Source organism: Anabrus simplex, chromosome 3 (assembly GCF_040414725.1).
Source record: "Anabrus simplex isolate iqAnaSimp1 chromosome 3, ASM4041472v1, whole genome shotgun sequence".
Lineage (NCBI taxonomy): Eukaryota > Metazoa > Arthropoda > Insecta > Orthoptera > Tettigoniidae > Anabrus > Anabrus simplex.
Window position 1 is genome coordinate 46,219,130 of NC_090267.1, and position 17,855 is coordinate 46,236,984.

Here is a 17,855-nt window from a genome sequence, read left to right on the forward strand (position 1 = left end):
CGAACTTATTCTATTCCAGTTAGGTTTCCTCCTTATAGGCTGTCCCCACCGAAAATGAAGGCTCTTAAGGAAATCATTGTACAGATGTTGAAGGATGGTATCATTCGACCTTCTAAGTCGGCGTATACATCGCCCATTTTTCTTGTACCGAAACCTCAAGGTGGTTTTAGACCTGTGATTGATTATACGGCTTTGAACCGTAAGGTTGTGTTACAATCTGTGCCCCTTCCGGATCTTCATTCTTGTTTTCCATGGTTTCGCAAGGCTAAGTTCTTTACCATCTTAGACCTTAACCATGCACATTATCAAATACCTCTGGCAGAAGAATCCAAACACCTGACGGCTTTCGCCACGGATTAGAATCTGTATGAATACAACCGCGTGCCTTTTGGGCTCTCCACGTGTGCAACTGTCCTTACTAGATTGCTAGATAGGGTCTTCTCTAACATCAAATTCGAATATCTGTATCATTACCTCAATGATATCGTCGTGTTTTCGGAAACCGACGAAGGGCACTTAGATCATCTGAAGGAAGTCCCCAATCGCCTTCGGAAGGCTGGGTTGACTGTTAAATTATCTAAGGTAGCTTTTGCTAAGCCTTCTATGTCAGTCTTAGGGCGTATTGTGTCGCTCGATGATGTTTCTATAGACCATTCCAGACCACAGGCGAGTTGGCCGAGACGTTAGAGGCGCGCGACTGTGAGCTTGTATCCGGGAGATAATGGGTTCGAATCCCAATGTCTGCAGCCCTGAAGATGGTTTTCGGTGATTTCCCATTTTCACACCAGGCAAATGCTGGGACTGTGCCTTAATTAAGGCCACGGCCGGTTTCTTCCAACTCCTAGGCCTTTCTTATCCCATCGTCGCCATAAGACCTATCTGTGTCGGTGCGACGTAAAGCCACTAGCAAAAAAAAAAGGACACAGGCCATTCGTGATTTCAAGCCTCCTAAGGACATTACGGGAATCGCTAGATTCATAGGCATGGTGAATTTCTTCAGAAAATGTATTTCTAATTTTGCATAGGGCGTCGCCCCTGAACTTAATTCGCTGGAAAGATGTCAAATTTAAATGGGGGCCATCGCAGCAAGCCGCTTTTGAAGACCTTAAATTAGCTATTTGTAAATCCCCTGTATTAGCTACGCTAGATTTCTCCAAGAAATTCATTGTACAACGTGATGCCTCAATCATCTGCTGTTCCTGTTGTCCTTCTCCAGGAAACGGAACTCGGAAGGTGGCCCATCACCTGTGCTTCTAGGACTTTATCGGCTCAAGAAGCCAAGTATTCTATCTATGAACTAGAGGTTTTGGCAGTCTTGTTTGCTTGGAGAAGATTCGCCTATATCTGGACATGCCAATTTGAATTAGAGACAGACAACCAAGCCTTAAGTTGGGTATTAGCTAGGCCTCGTCGTACTGGACGTATCGCCCGACAGGCTGTCAGGATCTCAGCATTCCAGTTTAATGTACGACACATTAGGGGATCAGAAAATGTAGTTGCTGATGGGCTAAGCCGAATGTATTCTAGTGATGTTGAGACAAGTGAACAGGAAGATAGTTCTTCTCTTCCCATGCCCATACCTTATACTATTAATGATTTTTGGCGGATGCCCCTATGCTATTCCGTGACATTGAGAAATATAAACGAGAAGATCCAGTTCTGGCTCCCATTATGGAAACCTTTTCTTCAGGGGAACATGTTGTCCCTTACGTGTTGACGAACGGGGTTTTGTGTTGCCCTTCGGGGCATGATCAGAAGATGAAAGTTGTGGTTCCAACCGTTCTTGTGCGAATGATCTTCAAATACTATCCTGAGACCCCATTAGGGAGCCATCTAGGTATCTTCAAAATAAGGAAAAATCAGAGAGATGTTTATTTGGAAGAGCATGGACGATGAAATCAGAGAAATGGTTAAAGCTTGTAAATCTTGCTTGCTTAATACGTCCACCTCGTCTACTAAGCTAGGGCTATTGTCATCGCACAAGGCATCTCACCCCATGGAGTGTTTATACATAGACTAAGTCGGATCCTTCCCCCAATCAAAGGGGAACAGGAATAAATTCATTCTGGTACGTGTAGATGGCTTCACTTGATTTTCATGGTTGTTTTCGACTAAGCTGGCTACCACTCAGCCCACCATTTCTTGTCTTAATACTATCCTTGCTTCATTTGGCCCCTGTCAATACATAGTTTCGGATAATGCAAAGGCTTTCACATCTAACTTATTCCGAAATTTCTGTTTCGATCTGTCCATATCCCATGTAACAATTTCAGCTTATTACCCTCAACCATCTCTTGCTGACTGAGCGACTTGTTTTGTTAACATTTAGTTTTAAAAAACAGCCCAAAGAATTATAACTCTAATTTTAAAGCTTCCAATTAATCTTTTGATTGTAGTAGATACACCCAATCATGCCTGCACCTTCTTTCACGTCTGCCCACCACGGAATCTCCGTAACACCATCTGTTACTTCGGTTTCTCTATAGAGCTCATCTGGTTTTACCAGCACCACGTCCAGGATATTTTTCCCTCTAGTTGGTTCCATCACTTTCTGAATCAGCTGTCCTTCCCATATTAGCTTATTTACCATTTGTTTGTCATGCTTCCTGTCGTTCGCATTTCCTTCCCAATTGACAGTTCATCGCTCATCGTTTCCTCCGTTAGGTGGCTCTTCCACCACTAATTTAGTGCGAGCTTACAATCAGCATAGGAACACTCTACAGTTATTGCATGCACTATAGTATGCTTTCGCTTACTATTCCAGAAGTCAGATGACAGATAGTTTAGATAGTTTAAGGGTAAACTTTGTGATTTTAAAAGATTTCAGTTCCTTTCTGATCCACAACATCATAATTATAACGTTAAACAAATTCAGGGATAATATCCACTACATGGTCACCAAAGCACCCTAATTATTTGAAATTAATTGTGATACTTTGTAAACAGGCCAAGCACTTGTAAAATATGTCGCGCCAAAGACTATTTTGACAGAAGGGCTTTTGTTCCACTACACTTTCAACTTGCACGAGTACATTAAAATCAGGTCTTGAAGTATGGTTGAGGATAGTCCTGCCAATGCTGTATTTATTGCCCTAGTCCCTAATAAATGTGAGGGTTGCAACAGGTATTTCTTACGCAGGCTTTTCGTGAAGCAGGCTGACACATTTATGATATCTGACAACTGATAGGACCCTCACCAGGACTACTTGATACGAGAACTGGAAACAATTCAAAGGAAAACAGCAAGATTTGTTTTGGGTGATTTCCGACAAAGGAATAGTGTTACTAAAATGTTGCAAACTTTACTCTGGGAAGACTTGCGAGTAAGGAGACGAGATGCTCGACTAAGTGGTATGTTCCGAGTTGAAAATGGAGAGATGGCGTGGAATGACATTCGTAGAAGAATACGTTTGAGTGGTATCTTTAAAAGTAGGAAAGATCACAATATGAAGATAAAGTTGGAATTCAAAAGGACAAATTGGGGAAAATATTCATTTGTAAGAAAGGGAGTTAAGGATTGGAATAACTCCGACGGAGATGTTCAATAAATTTCCAACTTCTTTGAAATCATTTAAGAAAAGGCTAGGAAAACAACAGATAGTGAATCTGCACCCTTGGCGACTGCCCTAAACGCAGATCAGTAGTGACTGAGAAGAAAAAGAAGAGTGGTCTTTTAATGCACCACTTTTGTATTATACAGAGAAAACCGGACGGATGTACAAGAAAACTCAGAGAAGCGAGTTATAAATGTATGTAAATATGAGGTAAAGAACAGTTAGGGAATATACCACCTGGGTGACCGCCCTAAACGCGATTGATTGATTGATTGATTGATTGATTGATTGATTGATTGATTGATTGATTGATTGATTGATTGATTGATTGATTGATTGATTGATTGATTGATTGATTGATTGATTGATTGATTGATTGATTGATTGATTGATTGATTGATTGATTGATTGATTGATTGATTGATTGATTGATTGATTGATTGATTGATTGATTGATTGATTGATTGATTGATTGATTGATTGATTGATTGATTGATTGATCTGCATTTAGGGCTGTCGACCAGGTGACAGATTCCCTATTATTTGTTTACCTGCTTTTTAAATGATTTCGAAGAAGTTGAAATTTAAGAAACATCTTCCATATCCCTCTTCCGACAAATGAATATTTGCCCTACTTTGGACTCTTGAATTCCAACTTTCTTTCTTTCTTTCTTTCTTTCTTTCTTTCTTCCTGTTTTATTACTTTTACAGCGAGTGATCCCATTCCTACCGCCCCATGGACAGTGTCCTGGAGCGTCAGACTTTCGGGTCGGGGATACAACAGGGATGGGGGACCAGAACCTCGTCCAGGCGGCCTCAGCTGCTATGCTGAACTAGGACCTTGTGGGGAGATGGAAAGATTGGAAGGGATAGACAAGGAAGAGGGAAGGAAGCGGCCGTGGCCCTAAGTTAGGTACCATCAGTTGACATCCCGAGGCTGAATCGACCCCGTTCCAACCCTCGTACCACTTTTCAAATTTCGTGGCAGAGCCGTGAATCGAACCCGGTCCTCTGGAGTTGGCAGCTAATCCCACTAACCACTAAACCACAGAGGCGGACGAGTTCCAACTTTATCTTCAGATTATTGTCTTTCGTACTTTTTAGACTACACTCAATATTCTTCTTCAGCTAATATCATATAAAGCCATCTCTCAACCGACAACTCAGAACACTGCACTTAGCAGTGGCGGCTGGTGTTATTTGAAGCTGGGTGTTACACTAAAATTTTCAACGTATCAGTTTTATATGAGACTAGCTGATGTACCCGTGCTTCCCTACGGAATTCTGCATTTGATACAGAATTCTAGGTTAGGTAGTGTACACATTGTGGGTAAGACGGTTTTAAATTGCATAGCTCTAACGTTTCCCTAGAAACGCGACGGGGAATTCACCAAACGTATTTTCTTATGTGAAGACTCCGTTAAGGAATTTTCATTGTAATGGTAGGCCCTCTTGCCTACCATCAGTCACAATCAAGTTGGGGAGTTTTCATTATAATGGCAGACACTCACTCTCCACCTGCCTTTTGACATCCTCAGAAAGACTGTTTTAGTGATTTTCCCAACTTAAATCAACAAAGGTCATTACAATGATGCCAGTAGGAATGCCACGATTAAAAGCAATGCTATCATAATATGAAAAACTCGAGCAAATTAAGAACCACACATGTTCACACTTTTAACGAACAGTACTGCGCTGCCGATCTAACAGTCCAATGTTCTAGAGCTGAAATGACCAGGCCACAGACAGCCGTGAGCCGTAAACACTCTTTAATTTAATTTCGGGTGGCGGGAATAGTGTAGAGTTCCAAGGCAAAATCTATCCCTTTTACTCATCTGCTTAATAGGAAAAATAGATGAGTCGGTAAAGCTAAATTCACTACACTGGCGGGGAAAAACTATCTGACTTGGAGGTAAATTTTTCCAACTAATTTTTAATAAAATGAATGTAGAATTTGATAAAAGTGAAAAGGAAGGAGATTTTCTTAAGAAATGACTCTTTTCAGGATTCAACTTTGAGTTATTTAGTGACCGTGGTGCTATAATTTGGAATGTGCCGAAATTGTAATTCTAAACCTGGTCATAAGCGAGCCTCCACCATTATCCCGTTAAATGTGCACACGGATCATTCCAATCAGCGCGTCATTGTGGGGATCGAATAGCTGGAATACTATAATTGACCAGTGTGGTATCAGCAGTATCAGAAAATGTACAAACCAGAGGAACTGCATGCTAAAGAAGAAAGTTATATAACTCCCCAGCTATTTCCCGCCAATATTCAGGCAGGCTGTTAAACTCGGCACGCAGCAGTAATCCCATCTATCTGAGTTGAGTTGCAGCCTAAGATTCAAAGAATATCACAAGAAACAATAGACCCCTAAGGGGATTTTGACTGGGGTGAGGGTGAGGAATGATGAGAAAAATGCGCATTTATATGAAACCGTTTTAATTATGAAGTTAAAATTTCAAATTATCTCCTAGGTGTTAAATAAGAGAAGTTTTGAAACAAATTTAACCGCTCGGAGATTTAAATGGAGGTTAAGATCCGAAAACAAATGTATTCATTCCTTCCTTCCTCACCGAGCTCGATAGCTGCAGTCGTTTAAGTGTGGCCAGTATCCAGTAATCGGGAGATAGTGGGTTCGAGCCCCACTGTCGGCAGCCCTGAAGATGGTTTTCCGTGGTTTCCCATTTTCACACCAGGCAAATGCGGGGGCTGTACCTTAATTAAGGCCACGGCCGCTTCCTTCCACTTCCTAGGCCTTTACTATCCCATCGTCGCCAAAAGACCTATCTGTGTCGGTGCGACGTAAAACAAATAGCAAAAAAAAACCTCCCTTCTTCCGAAACGGTTTAACGCATGAAGATGAAATTCCAAATAGCGTTATATATTTTAAATCCTAGGTGTGAAATAGGAAACAATTTTTAACCTTCCACCCCTAAGGTGTTAAATGAGGTTAGCTCCGTAAACAAAATTATTCATCCCTCCAAAACCATTTGACGTACAAGGTTGTAATTTTACGATAAGGTCTTCTTTTATGTCCTAGATGTAAAATATCGTCTACTTAAAAATATTTCTCCCCTAAAGTATTCAGGTGGTGGTTGACACTCAAAAACACAATATCCACTCTTCCAGAACCGTTTCAGGTACGAACTTAATTTTTTTTTATGGAGTTGTGGTCTCCTATACCCTAGATGTTAATAAGTTACATATTTAAAAACATTCGCCCTTTAATAAAGTATTCATTCCTCCATTACTGTTTGACGTAAAAAAGTCATAATTTCACAGGCTGATCGCTTTTACAACCTAGAAATTAAATATGATGGGGTTTAAAACATTCAAATTCTTCCGTATGTGATTCAAATGAGTGTTAGATCAAAAAATAAATAATCATTCCGCCGAAACTAAGGGCGTATTTTACAGGCTCAGCTGACAATGGACTCTCTAAAATGTAAAACTTCGAGTAATAACTTTTAGATTAAAACCGTACCTTGCTAGTCGTTAAGTAATGAACTACAGTGAGTTTCCCTCATCCGTTGGATGGCTGGGCGCTCCCGCAATATTTCCATAACATTGCTCTTTTGTCAGAAGCCACACAGAACAAATCGTGTTGCTTTTCTTTTGTACCTTTTCCGGTTATCGTATCGAGTAATCCTGCCTAAAGTCCGATACAATAGAACAAGGGTCTCTCCCCAGTATTTTCAGGCAAAATAAATCTAATCTAGGTATACACCCGCTTACTGTGGTGCTATAATAGGTACCGTAGATTCAGCAATATAAGTTCCTTTACCTCATGAAGCGATGTATGTAGAATGCTTTGTAGTTAATGGATTTTTTCTCAGTCATCGCGTTGAAAAAACCGTAGCAAAGGAGTAGACCACTCAGCAAGAAGAAAGTGTCCACAGAGAAGACGCCCGTCAGCACCCACGTAGAATTCAAAGACTTCAAGAACTGCAAACAGGAATTGATGTTTACAATCACCATTACATATACTCTCCATGAGACATCAGTTTATACATAATCAGTAACAACTGGACGGTAGAAAATCAGTAATAACCCGACTAAGTATCAAGTATTTAGTCTCAAATCCAGTTGTATTGTTTCACCTAACCTGTTATAATCGGGATACGCCCAAGTGCAGTTGAGAATTGTAGTGTACCCAGTTGTTCCATTAGATAGTATGAAGGACAGTCAAATGAATGAGAGTACGTGAAGTTTTGTCTGATCCTGCACCATTCAGAGGGAAATTCCTCAAGGCACAATTATTGGACCTTTATGTCTTCTTATGCACACAGTATAAATTATATGAGTAATGAACTGGAAGTCCAGCCCCGCGGTGTAGGGGCCGACGCGTCCGCCTGTCATCCGGCGGCCACGGGTTCGATTCCCGGCCGTGTCAGGAGTTTTAATTTGTAATTATTAATATCCCTGGTCTGCGGACTGGGTTTTTGTGACGTCCGTAATCTTCCTTTCTTCACACATAACATTCCACGCAACTGCCATTCCAATTACACGCAGATTCATACAATATGCTGCCAGGAGGGGCAAAAGATCAACACGGGTCGACGCCCCGAACAAATAGCATTTAAAATAAGAACTGGAATCAGACATAAAGCTTCTTATTAGTGATGTGCGCGAGTGATGCCTGGAATCGCGGTACTCGATTCTTTCGAGTCCAGGCTCGGACTCGCTTCGCTTGCGAAGGCTCGATGATAGCATGACGTCACACGTTCGCTCACTCGCCGGCTCGTAGATGGATGAAGCATGCGTACAAGCGGTCGCTGAGGGTTTATGGGATTGCGACAGCGTGGTACGATATGAAAAAACTGAATGAATGCGCAAAAGGAATAACCTAAATTTGATAATTACTTGAGAACGATAATAATGCCACTTAATACGCATAATAAGATATGAAAATATCCGTTTACGGCGTCTCGCACACACTTCACTGAATATGCCATCTATTCTAATATTGATAATATAGCTTATCTGGCCTTCATAGCCCAACGTGGCCGGTTCGATACTGGTTTATTCCGGTAGTATTTGAAGGTGCTCAAATACGTCAACCTAGTGTCGGTAGAATTATTGGGACGTAAAAAATCTCCCGGGGGACTAAATGCGGTACCTCGGCATCCCCGAAAACCATACAAATGTACGTACTTGGACGTAAAAGTTATAACATTATTATTATTATTATTATTATTATTATTATTATTATTATTATTATTATTATTATTATTATTTCAAATCCCTGTCACGGTATGTATGTTGTAATCAGTGTATTTTAAGCATGTGGTATTTGTAGACTATAGACGGTATTTCTGCACACATTGTATTGCTTCGCTACTGGTAAATTATATCTCATGTAGCCATTATGCATATACACGGGCGTAGATGTGCTAATATGATCGGTAGTATGACAGATTTCTTGTAACCATAGCCTATTGCTAACCGCGCCAAAGCCTACAATCGTCCGGGGGAACAGGTGAATTACAGCAGTTTATATGTACATCATACTTTCGGCAGATATAATGTCGGGTATTAAGATGAGGCGTCCAGAATGTGACGTACGTTCACGCAGCAAATCAGCGGACAGAACGTCATTCTGTTCTAGCTAAACAGCTGACAGTTTGTTAGTAAGTCACAACCTTTAGTGCCTATGATGATGATGATAATAATAACCATAACAATCGAATTATTGACGACCGATGACTGAACAACATCAATCATCAGCAGCAAACATATTGCACTCCACACCACAAAAATATTCTGTGGGTGACCCTGAATGCCGTGCACTCCAGTACAGTAGATTTTAGTTCTAAGGCATGTCCACAGATAGCGACACCAGTATGCTTGGACTCGAGTCTGGAGTCGAGTAATACCGATTCTAAGAGCACATTACTCGATTCTACTCGATTCCGTCGCTAGCCCATCACTACTTCTTATGAATAACGTTGTACAGTAGTTACAAGATTGTGATCAACAGCAAAAAGACATCGACAATGTAGTGAGATGGACAGCAGATAATGATATGATGATAAACAGCGTTAAAAGTCAGGTTGTGAGTTTCACTAATAGGAATTAGTGATGGGACATTGGATTCATTTTACTGAATCGATTCACTTGATTCTGTTCACGTTACTGAATCGATACAGTGATCCGATTCACGGCTCATTGGTCACCGCTCCTACTGCATCTGTGTAGTATGTGCTGGTAAGACAGCAGCAACAGCATTCAGTGCTCGCAGCTGCCATCTGGTCTTCATACTATGAACTCCTTTCTTAGAAAAAATGCTAGTTACTCTAATACATCGAAGGTTTCCGGCGACGCAGGGTGGGAAAGGTTATGATTAGGAAGGTAGCAGCCATGGCCTGAATTAAGGTACAGTCCCAGCATTTCCTGGTGTGAAAATGGGGAAACTACGGAAAACCATCTTAATGGCTGCCGACGGTGGGATTCGAATCCACCATCCCCCGAATGCAAGCGCATAGCCACGCGATATTAACCGCACAACTCCCTCAGTCATTTTTGAAAACATGTATTTTTCTCTCAGCTGAGGATTTTTTAATCGTCATATTTTGTATAGGCTACCCGAGATGTACAGTAGCCCCCTGGTTTTCTGATTCAACATACTGTTATTGCGTCTGTCCACATATGATTGAAGTCTTGTGCAACGATGTGACATATGAACTGAGAGAATACTGAGCCGTTCTTCCCAATATAAAACAGGTACTTTTGAGTGGTCATGAGCATGACTCATAGTCATAGGGCAGACTAGTGTCGAGTTTAATTGTCAAAAGTCAACTAAGTTATAATACTAAGACTCATTAAACTAATAAATAGTATAACCTAATAGCCTACCTACTTACTAGCTACTTCAGAATTATGTAGTGACTACCCTTTTAACACTGCAAATAAATCCATCTATTATTTAAACCTCCCTGTAAGAAGAGAACAGTGAATGCAAATGGGTATTATTTTCAAATGAGCTGAGCTCGAGAGTCCATTATAGCATACGATTCTTTCAGTGTAGCATGGCTCACTGTATGTCTCGCTGCAGCCGATAAGGAGCCGTGTGTATCTTGTGTCTCACTGAGCCGCTTCACTGCCTCGCTGCAGCGGAAGCTCGGCTCCCCGTCAACGTCCAGTGAGTGCGCCACTCAGCACTGTCCGCTGGGAGTAAGCTGAATCGTGTGCCGTGAGCTCGCCGTTCCTGTGAATCGATTCACTCGGACACTTGAATCGATACACTGCTTCGAATCATGCATTCAGTAGCCAACACTAATAGGAATAGTCCTCTCAGGATTAATTACTGCATTGATGGGGGTGAAAGTTCCTTATGGGTATCAATGCAAGTACCTAGGTGTTGATATAAGGAATTAGGATAATCACATAAACGGTATTATAAATAAAGGTCACGGATCTCTGCACATTGCTATGAGGATATTTAGGGGTTGTACTAAGGATGTAAAGGGGAACCTCCGTAGCTCAGGCGGCAGCGCGCTGGCCTCTCACCGCTGGATGCCGTGGTTTAAATCCCGGTCACTCCTTGTGAGATTTGTGCTGGACAAAGTGGAGGCGGGACAGGTTTTTCTCCGGATACTCCAGTTTTCCCCGTCATTTTCATTCCAGCAATACTTTCCAATATCGTTTCAATTCATCTGTCAGTCATTAATCATTGCCCCAGAGGAGTGCGACCGGCCTCGGCAGCAGGAGCGGTTTCTCCGTAAGTTTGCAGGTTTGTGCTACCCCCATTAATTTTTTATGTTTATTTTAGGTAAAGTTTTATAATTTGGATTACTCAACTACTGTATTTTCATTGAACAAGACAAACCTTAAAGAGCTTGAAAGAGCAAATTTTTGACTACAGGAGACTACAAGCCGGTACCCTTAGATGTCAATCAATATTGATCAATCAACCAATACTGATCAGCATTTAGAGCAGTCGCCCAGGTGGCAGATTCCCTATCTGTTGCTTTCCTAGCCTTTTCCGAAATGATTTCAAAGAAATTGGAAATTTATTGAACATCTCCCTTGGTAAGTTATTCCAATCCCTAACTCCCCTTCCTATAAATGAATATTTGCCCCAGTTTGTCCTCTTGAATTCCAACTTTATCTTCTCCCTGCAGGAGCCGAAAAGTTTTCAGCAGAGAGTCAACCTGAGGTAGTATGAAACGTGGGCTGCCAGAGGGGTGCGCGGGGCTGATCGAGGGGTGCTTTTTGGCTGTTAGCGGGGTGCGCGGGGAGAGGAAAAGGTAAATGTGGCATCTTATGCATTGCTTAAATGGAGGTTTATCAACCTGGCTCCTCCTACCACGGCCGACTTGATGCGTCGCTCTAGCTAGCTCCTTGCAGCGCAGCGAGGGATCCAGTCGGCCGTGCTCCTACGTAACCAACCACTAGCAAAGTTGCTAGAGACCGTTGGCGCTCAATGTGAGAGTCTGTTTTAGAACAGGGATGTCACCTAGCGACACTGGATGGAAGTTCATCTGTTTGATCACGGCCGACTTGATGGGTCGCTCTAGCTAGCTCCGAGTACAGCGAGGGATCCAGTCGGCCGTAGTTGGATTTATAACTAATGGCTTTAAATTTGAAAAAAACCGCCATTTCTTTCAGTATAGTTGTGAGGTTTGTTATGTGCATAGCCTACAAGCTAAGTAGCTTATTGATTTCACTGTGTAAACATTCGTAATAATAATAATAATAATAATAATAATAATAATAATAATAATAATAATAATAATTGCTTTACGTCCCACTAACTTCTTTTACGGTTTTCGGAGACGCCGAGGTGCCGGAATTGTGTTCCGTAAGAGTTCTTTTACATGCCAGTAAAACTACTGACACGAGGCTGACGTATTTGAGCACCTTCAAATACCACCGGACTGAGCCAGGATCGAACCTGCCAAGTTGGGGTCAGAAAGCCAGCGCCTCAACTGTCTGAGCAACTCAGCCCGGCGTAAACATTCGTGTCAGCTTGTGTGTTTTTATTATTGTGCTTTTTCTTCTCAATCACTATCACTACTGATCTGCATTTAGAGCAGTCGTCCAGGTGGCAGATTCCCTATCTGTTGTTTTCCTAGCCTTTTCTTAAATGATTGCAAAGAAATTGGACATTTATCGAATATCTCCCTTGGTAAGTTATTCCAATCCCTAACTCCCCTTCCTATAAACGAATATTTGCCCCAATTTGTCCTCTTGAATTCCAACTTTATCTTCATATTGTGATCTTCCCTACTTCTAAAGACACCATCCAAACTTATTCGTCTACTGATGTCCTCCCACGACATCTCTCCAATGACAGCTCTGAACATACAATTAGTCGAGCAGCTCGTCTCCTTTCTCCCAAGTCTTCCCGGCCCAAACTTTGCAACATTTTTGTAACGCTACTCTTTTGTCGGAAATCACCCAGATTAAATCGAGCTGCTTTTCTTTGGATTTTTTCCAGTTCCTGAATCAAGTAATCCTGGTAAGGGTCCCATACACTGGAACCATACTCTAGTTGGGGGTCTCACCAGAGACAAATATGCTCTCTCCTTTACATCCTTACTACAACCCCGAAATACTCTCATAACCATGTGCAGAAGTCTGTACCCTTTATTTACAATTCCATTTATGTGATTACCCCAATGAAGATCTTTCTTTATATTAATACCTAGGTATTTACAATGATCCCCAAAGGGAACTTTCACCTCATCAACGCAGTAATTAAAACTGAGACGACTTTTCCTATTTGTGAAACTCACAACCTGACTCTTAACCCCGTTTATCATCATATCATTGTCCGACTCGTTGGCTGAATGGTCAGCGTACTGGCCTTCGGTTCAGAGGGTCCCGGGTTCGATTCCCGGCCGGGTCGGGGATTTTAACCTTCATTGGTTAATTCCAATGGGCCGGGGGCTGGGTGTTTGTGCTGTCCCCAACATCCCTGCAACTCACACACCACACATAACACTATCCTCCACCACAATAACACGCAGTTCCCTACACATGGCAGATGCCGCCCACCCTCATCGGAGGGTCTGCCTTACAAGGGCTGCACTTGGCTAGAAATAGCCACACGAAATTATTATTATTATCATATCATTGCCTACTGTCCATCTCACAACATTATCGAGGTCATTTTGCAGTTGCTCACAATCTTTTTTATCAGTTAGTGGTATTTTGCCAGATCATGAATTCGGTGCAGTCTTTTATGTCTGGTACGTTTCCGCAACGGACTGCCGAAGAAAAATCCGAGGTGAAACGAATGGGTAGGCCCACGCGACGTTTGATTTCGAAAGCAGATATAATACCGGAATTAGGCTACCTCAAAGCGTTTCATTTCAATATGGTAACGGAGTTTTTAAATGCAAAAATTTTACTAGGTTGTAGTAATATTCCTGAAAATAGAAACGTAAAATATTTGTTTCATTTTTAATAATGAAAAGTATTGTTAATGTATCTGGATTTGAAAATTAGCCTGTAATCGTATTATATCAATGGTAAAAATTGTGCACCACTGAACTTTTAAACCACCAGCCGCCACTGCTCGGCAGCCGGCACAATTCCTATCCTCGCCGCAAGTTGAGGGCTTCATTCATCCCATCCCTGACCCGGTTATAGACTGGAAAACAGGTTGTAGATTTTCATCTTCACAAAGGATGTAAAGGATAGGGCATGTAAGTCTCTGGTAAGACCGTAACTTGGGTATGGTTCCAGAGTATGGGACCCTCACCAGAATTACTTGATTCGAGAACTGATAAATCCTAAGAAAAACAGCTCGATTTGTTCTGGGAAGACTTGGGAGAAAGGAGGCGAGCTGCTAGACTAAGTGGTATGTCCCAAGCTGTCAATGGAAAGATGGCGTGAAATGACGTTAGTAAACGAATAAGTTTGAGTGGTGTCTTTAAAGAAAGGAAAGATCATAATATGAAGAGAAAGTTGAAATTCAAGAGGACAAATTGGGGCAAATATCCGTTTGTAGGAAGACGAGTTATAGATTGGAATAATTTAACGAGGAAGATGTTCAATAAGTTTCCAAATTATTTACAATCATTGAAGAAAAGAATTGGTAAAAAAAAAACAGGTAGAGAATCTGCCACCTGGGCGACTGCCCCAAATGCAAATCAGTGGTGATTGATGATTGATAACACACATTCCGCGCGAAAGGTGGCAACACTGTTGTTACGTATCGATACTGCCACCGCTGTGGTAGGAGAACTGCATAGCGACAACTTAAAGGTGCACGCAGTTGTTGGGTTATGTCTTTGTTGGTGCAGGGACTGGTCTGGTGTGATCGTCCAAACCACCTACAATTACATATTGTATTTGGTCTTGGTTCGTCCAGCTGTAGAAATGAAGACAAGCAAAGAAGGGAAGTGTGTTTCCTTTTCTGGTGTCTGAGGGTCCTGTGTACGGCGAGCACTGCATGTCCATGACGTGTGTGCACGAGTGTCATAGGAGATTCCAATCAATCAATCAATACTGATCTGCATTTAGGGCAGTCGCCCAGGTGGCAGATTCCCTATCTGTTCCTTTCCTAGCCTTTTCCGAAATGATTTCAAAGAAATTGGAAATTTATTGAACATCTCCCTTGGTAAGTTATTCCAATCCCTAACTCCCCTTCCTATAAATGAATATTTGCCCCAGTTTGTCCTCTTGAATTCCAACTTTATCTTCATATTGTGATCTTTCCTACTTTTATAAACGCCATTCAAACCTATTCGTCTACTAATGTCATTCCACGCCATCTCTCCGCTGACAGCTCGGAACATACCACTTAGTCGAGCAGCTCTTCTTCTTTCTCTCAATTCTTCCCAACCCAAACATTGCAACATTTTTGTAACGCTACTCTTTTGTCGGAAATCACCCAGAACAAATCGAGCTGCTTTTCTTTGGATTTTTTCCAGTTCTTGAATCAGGTAATCCTGGTGAGGGTCCCATACACTGGAACCATACTCTAGTTGGGGTCTTACCAGAGACTTATATGCACTCTCCTTTACATCCTTACTACAACCCCTAAACACCCTCATAACCATGTGTAGAGATCGGTACCCTTTATTTACAATCCCATTTATGTGATTACCCCAGTGAAGATCTTTCCTTATATTAACACCTAGATACTTACAATGATCCCCAAAAGGAACTTTCACCCCATCAACGCAGTAATTAAAACTGAGAGGACTTTTCCTATTTGTGAATCTCATAAACTGACTTTTAGCCCCGTTTATCAACATACCATTGCCTGCTGTCCATCTCACAACATTTTCGAGGTCACGTTGCAGTTGCTCACAATCTTGTAACTTATTTATCACTCTATAGAGAATAACATCATCCGCAAAAAGCCTTACCACCGATTCCACTCCTTTACTCATATCATTTATATATATAAGAAAACATAAAGGTCCGATAACACTGCCCTGAGGAACTCCCCTCTCAACTATTACAGGGTCAGACAAAGCTTCACCTACTCTAACTCTCTGAGACCTATTTTCTAGAAATATAGCAACCCATTTAGTCACTCTTTTGTCTAGTCCAATTGCACTCATTTTTGCCAGTAGTCTCCCATAATCCACCCTATCAAATGCTTTAGACAGGTCAATTGCGATACAGTCCATTTGACCTCCAGAATCCAAGATATCTGCTATATCTTGCTGGAAGGGCGAACATCACTGCAAGACGATACGCGTGCAGGCCAGGCCCATCGAGCCATTACTCCTGATGTGATAGGCAGGACTGATGGCCTTATTCGGAAAAACCGGAGGAAGAAAGACATTTATGGACGTCGAACGACAAATTGCAAGAGTGGGTGCGGTTGTGGATCCGTGAGCGACCTATCTCTTTCTACAAAACTGGAATTGATCTGCCTCGTCTCCCAGTGGGACAAGTGTTAACATTTTTGGTAATTAAAGAATGATCAGCTGTATTTTCTCTTGAGTAAAATGTAGTATTGTTTATAAGACGCTGTTGGTCTGTTACAATGAATTATTCTTTTGTAATATTTTGTGTCAGTTCATTATGCTCCAAGTGACAATGTGAACTACTCATATTTATAGTGTTGTTCATTAAATGTGAGATACAGTGCATTTTTAATGGGTACCTCATACCCCGCGATACCACTGACGTCACGTTCTATAGCAATGCCACTGCAGGTTTAAAGAAGGAGGAAAATGATAATAACTCTGTCAGAGAAAGGTCTATTAGGCTACGATTAATTACGATGGGGAAACTAATGCCTTACCTCATGTACTTCTGTATTGTTGTGGAGAGGAATCATGCCGTGAAAGATGTAGGTGTGACCCAAGACGACGTAGGCGATACTGAAGAAGCGAATGCCATGCAGACATCTCAGATCCTTTCCGCTCGTCTCGGAGGTGTTCATCAACTTTTTCAGGTTGGTGTAGGCTGAGAAGACGATATAAAGTTCACTTCGGCTGCCTGCAATGGAAAATAAATGTTCCAAAGATTGAGTTCCCAGAGGGAAACCATACTTTACTTTCGTCGGTTGAAAACGTTAAAAACATTCGAGCTCCCTTGGCCACGTACCTCCCCTAGTGCATCGTGACTGCATTTGTCTACACAGGAGGCTTGCCGTATGTCTCAACGGCCCACTATAGCTCATTTCATTTTCAGAAAACAGTATTGATCTTATGACAACAGGGTTGCCATATCGAATGGCTCTGCTGAACACCATCACGGGAAAACGGTGGCACATAAATTTGTGAAATTCAGTACATAAGATCAAGACAACAAGTGGAAGAAACTAACCTACAAAACATTTTTATGAACTAAAGGGAACTGGGAATTTAAAGGGGCTATTTTGGATTTGTACTGAATGAGAGTTAAACTACGGCACATACAGAACCTCAGCACTGAAGTGTAAGGCAAATTGAGGAAGAAAATAGACAAATAATTTCTATGAGCACGATGGGTGAGGGATGCATTTAACTGCATTTAATACCGGGCGAGTTGGCCGTGTGGTTAGGGACGCGCAGCTGTGAGCTTGCATCCGGGAGATAGTCGATTCGAAACCAACTGTCGGAAGCCCTGAAGATGGTTTTCCGTGGTTTCCCATTTTCACACCAGGCAAATGCTGGCGCTGTTCCTTAATTAAGGCCGCGACCGCTTCCTTCGTTTCCTAAGCCTTTCGTATCCCGTCGTCGGGATAAAACCTATCTGTGTTGGGGCGGCGTAAAGCAAATAGCAAAAAAATTACATTTAATTAATTTTTGCAGGCAATAAAGTCTAGAAAACAGACGCAAAACTTAATACTGTAGATGACTCTACAAAAGATAAGGAAAGAAGTCACACACGCTGGCT

At 41.7% G+C, this 17,855-nt stretch overlaps 1 protein-coding gene across 1 annotated transcript in view; it reads right to left on the bottom strand.

Annotated features, from left to right (window-relative positions):
• The window catches only part of LOC136866988 (nose resistant to fluoxetine protein 6-like), a 227,149-nt gene that overhangs the window by 48,812 nt on the left and 160,482 nt on the right, over nucleotides 1-17,855 (bottom strand). Inside the window, exons 5-6 of the mRNA XM_068226789.1 lie at nucleotides 16,777-16,973; nucleotides 7,345-7,505 (exon numbers count right to left, since the gene is read on the bottom strand). Coding sequence (XP_068082890.1) covers nucleotides 7,345-7,505; nucleotides 16,777-16,973 — 358 coding nt within the window. The remainder of the gene's footprint in view (nucleotides 1-7,344; nucleotides 7,506-16,776; nucleotides 16,974-17,855) is intronic.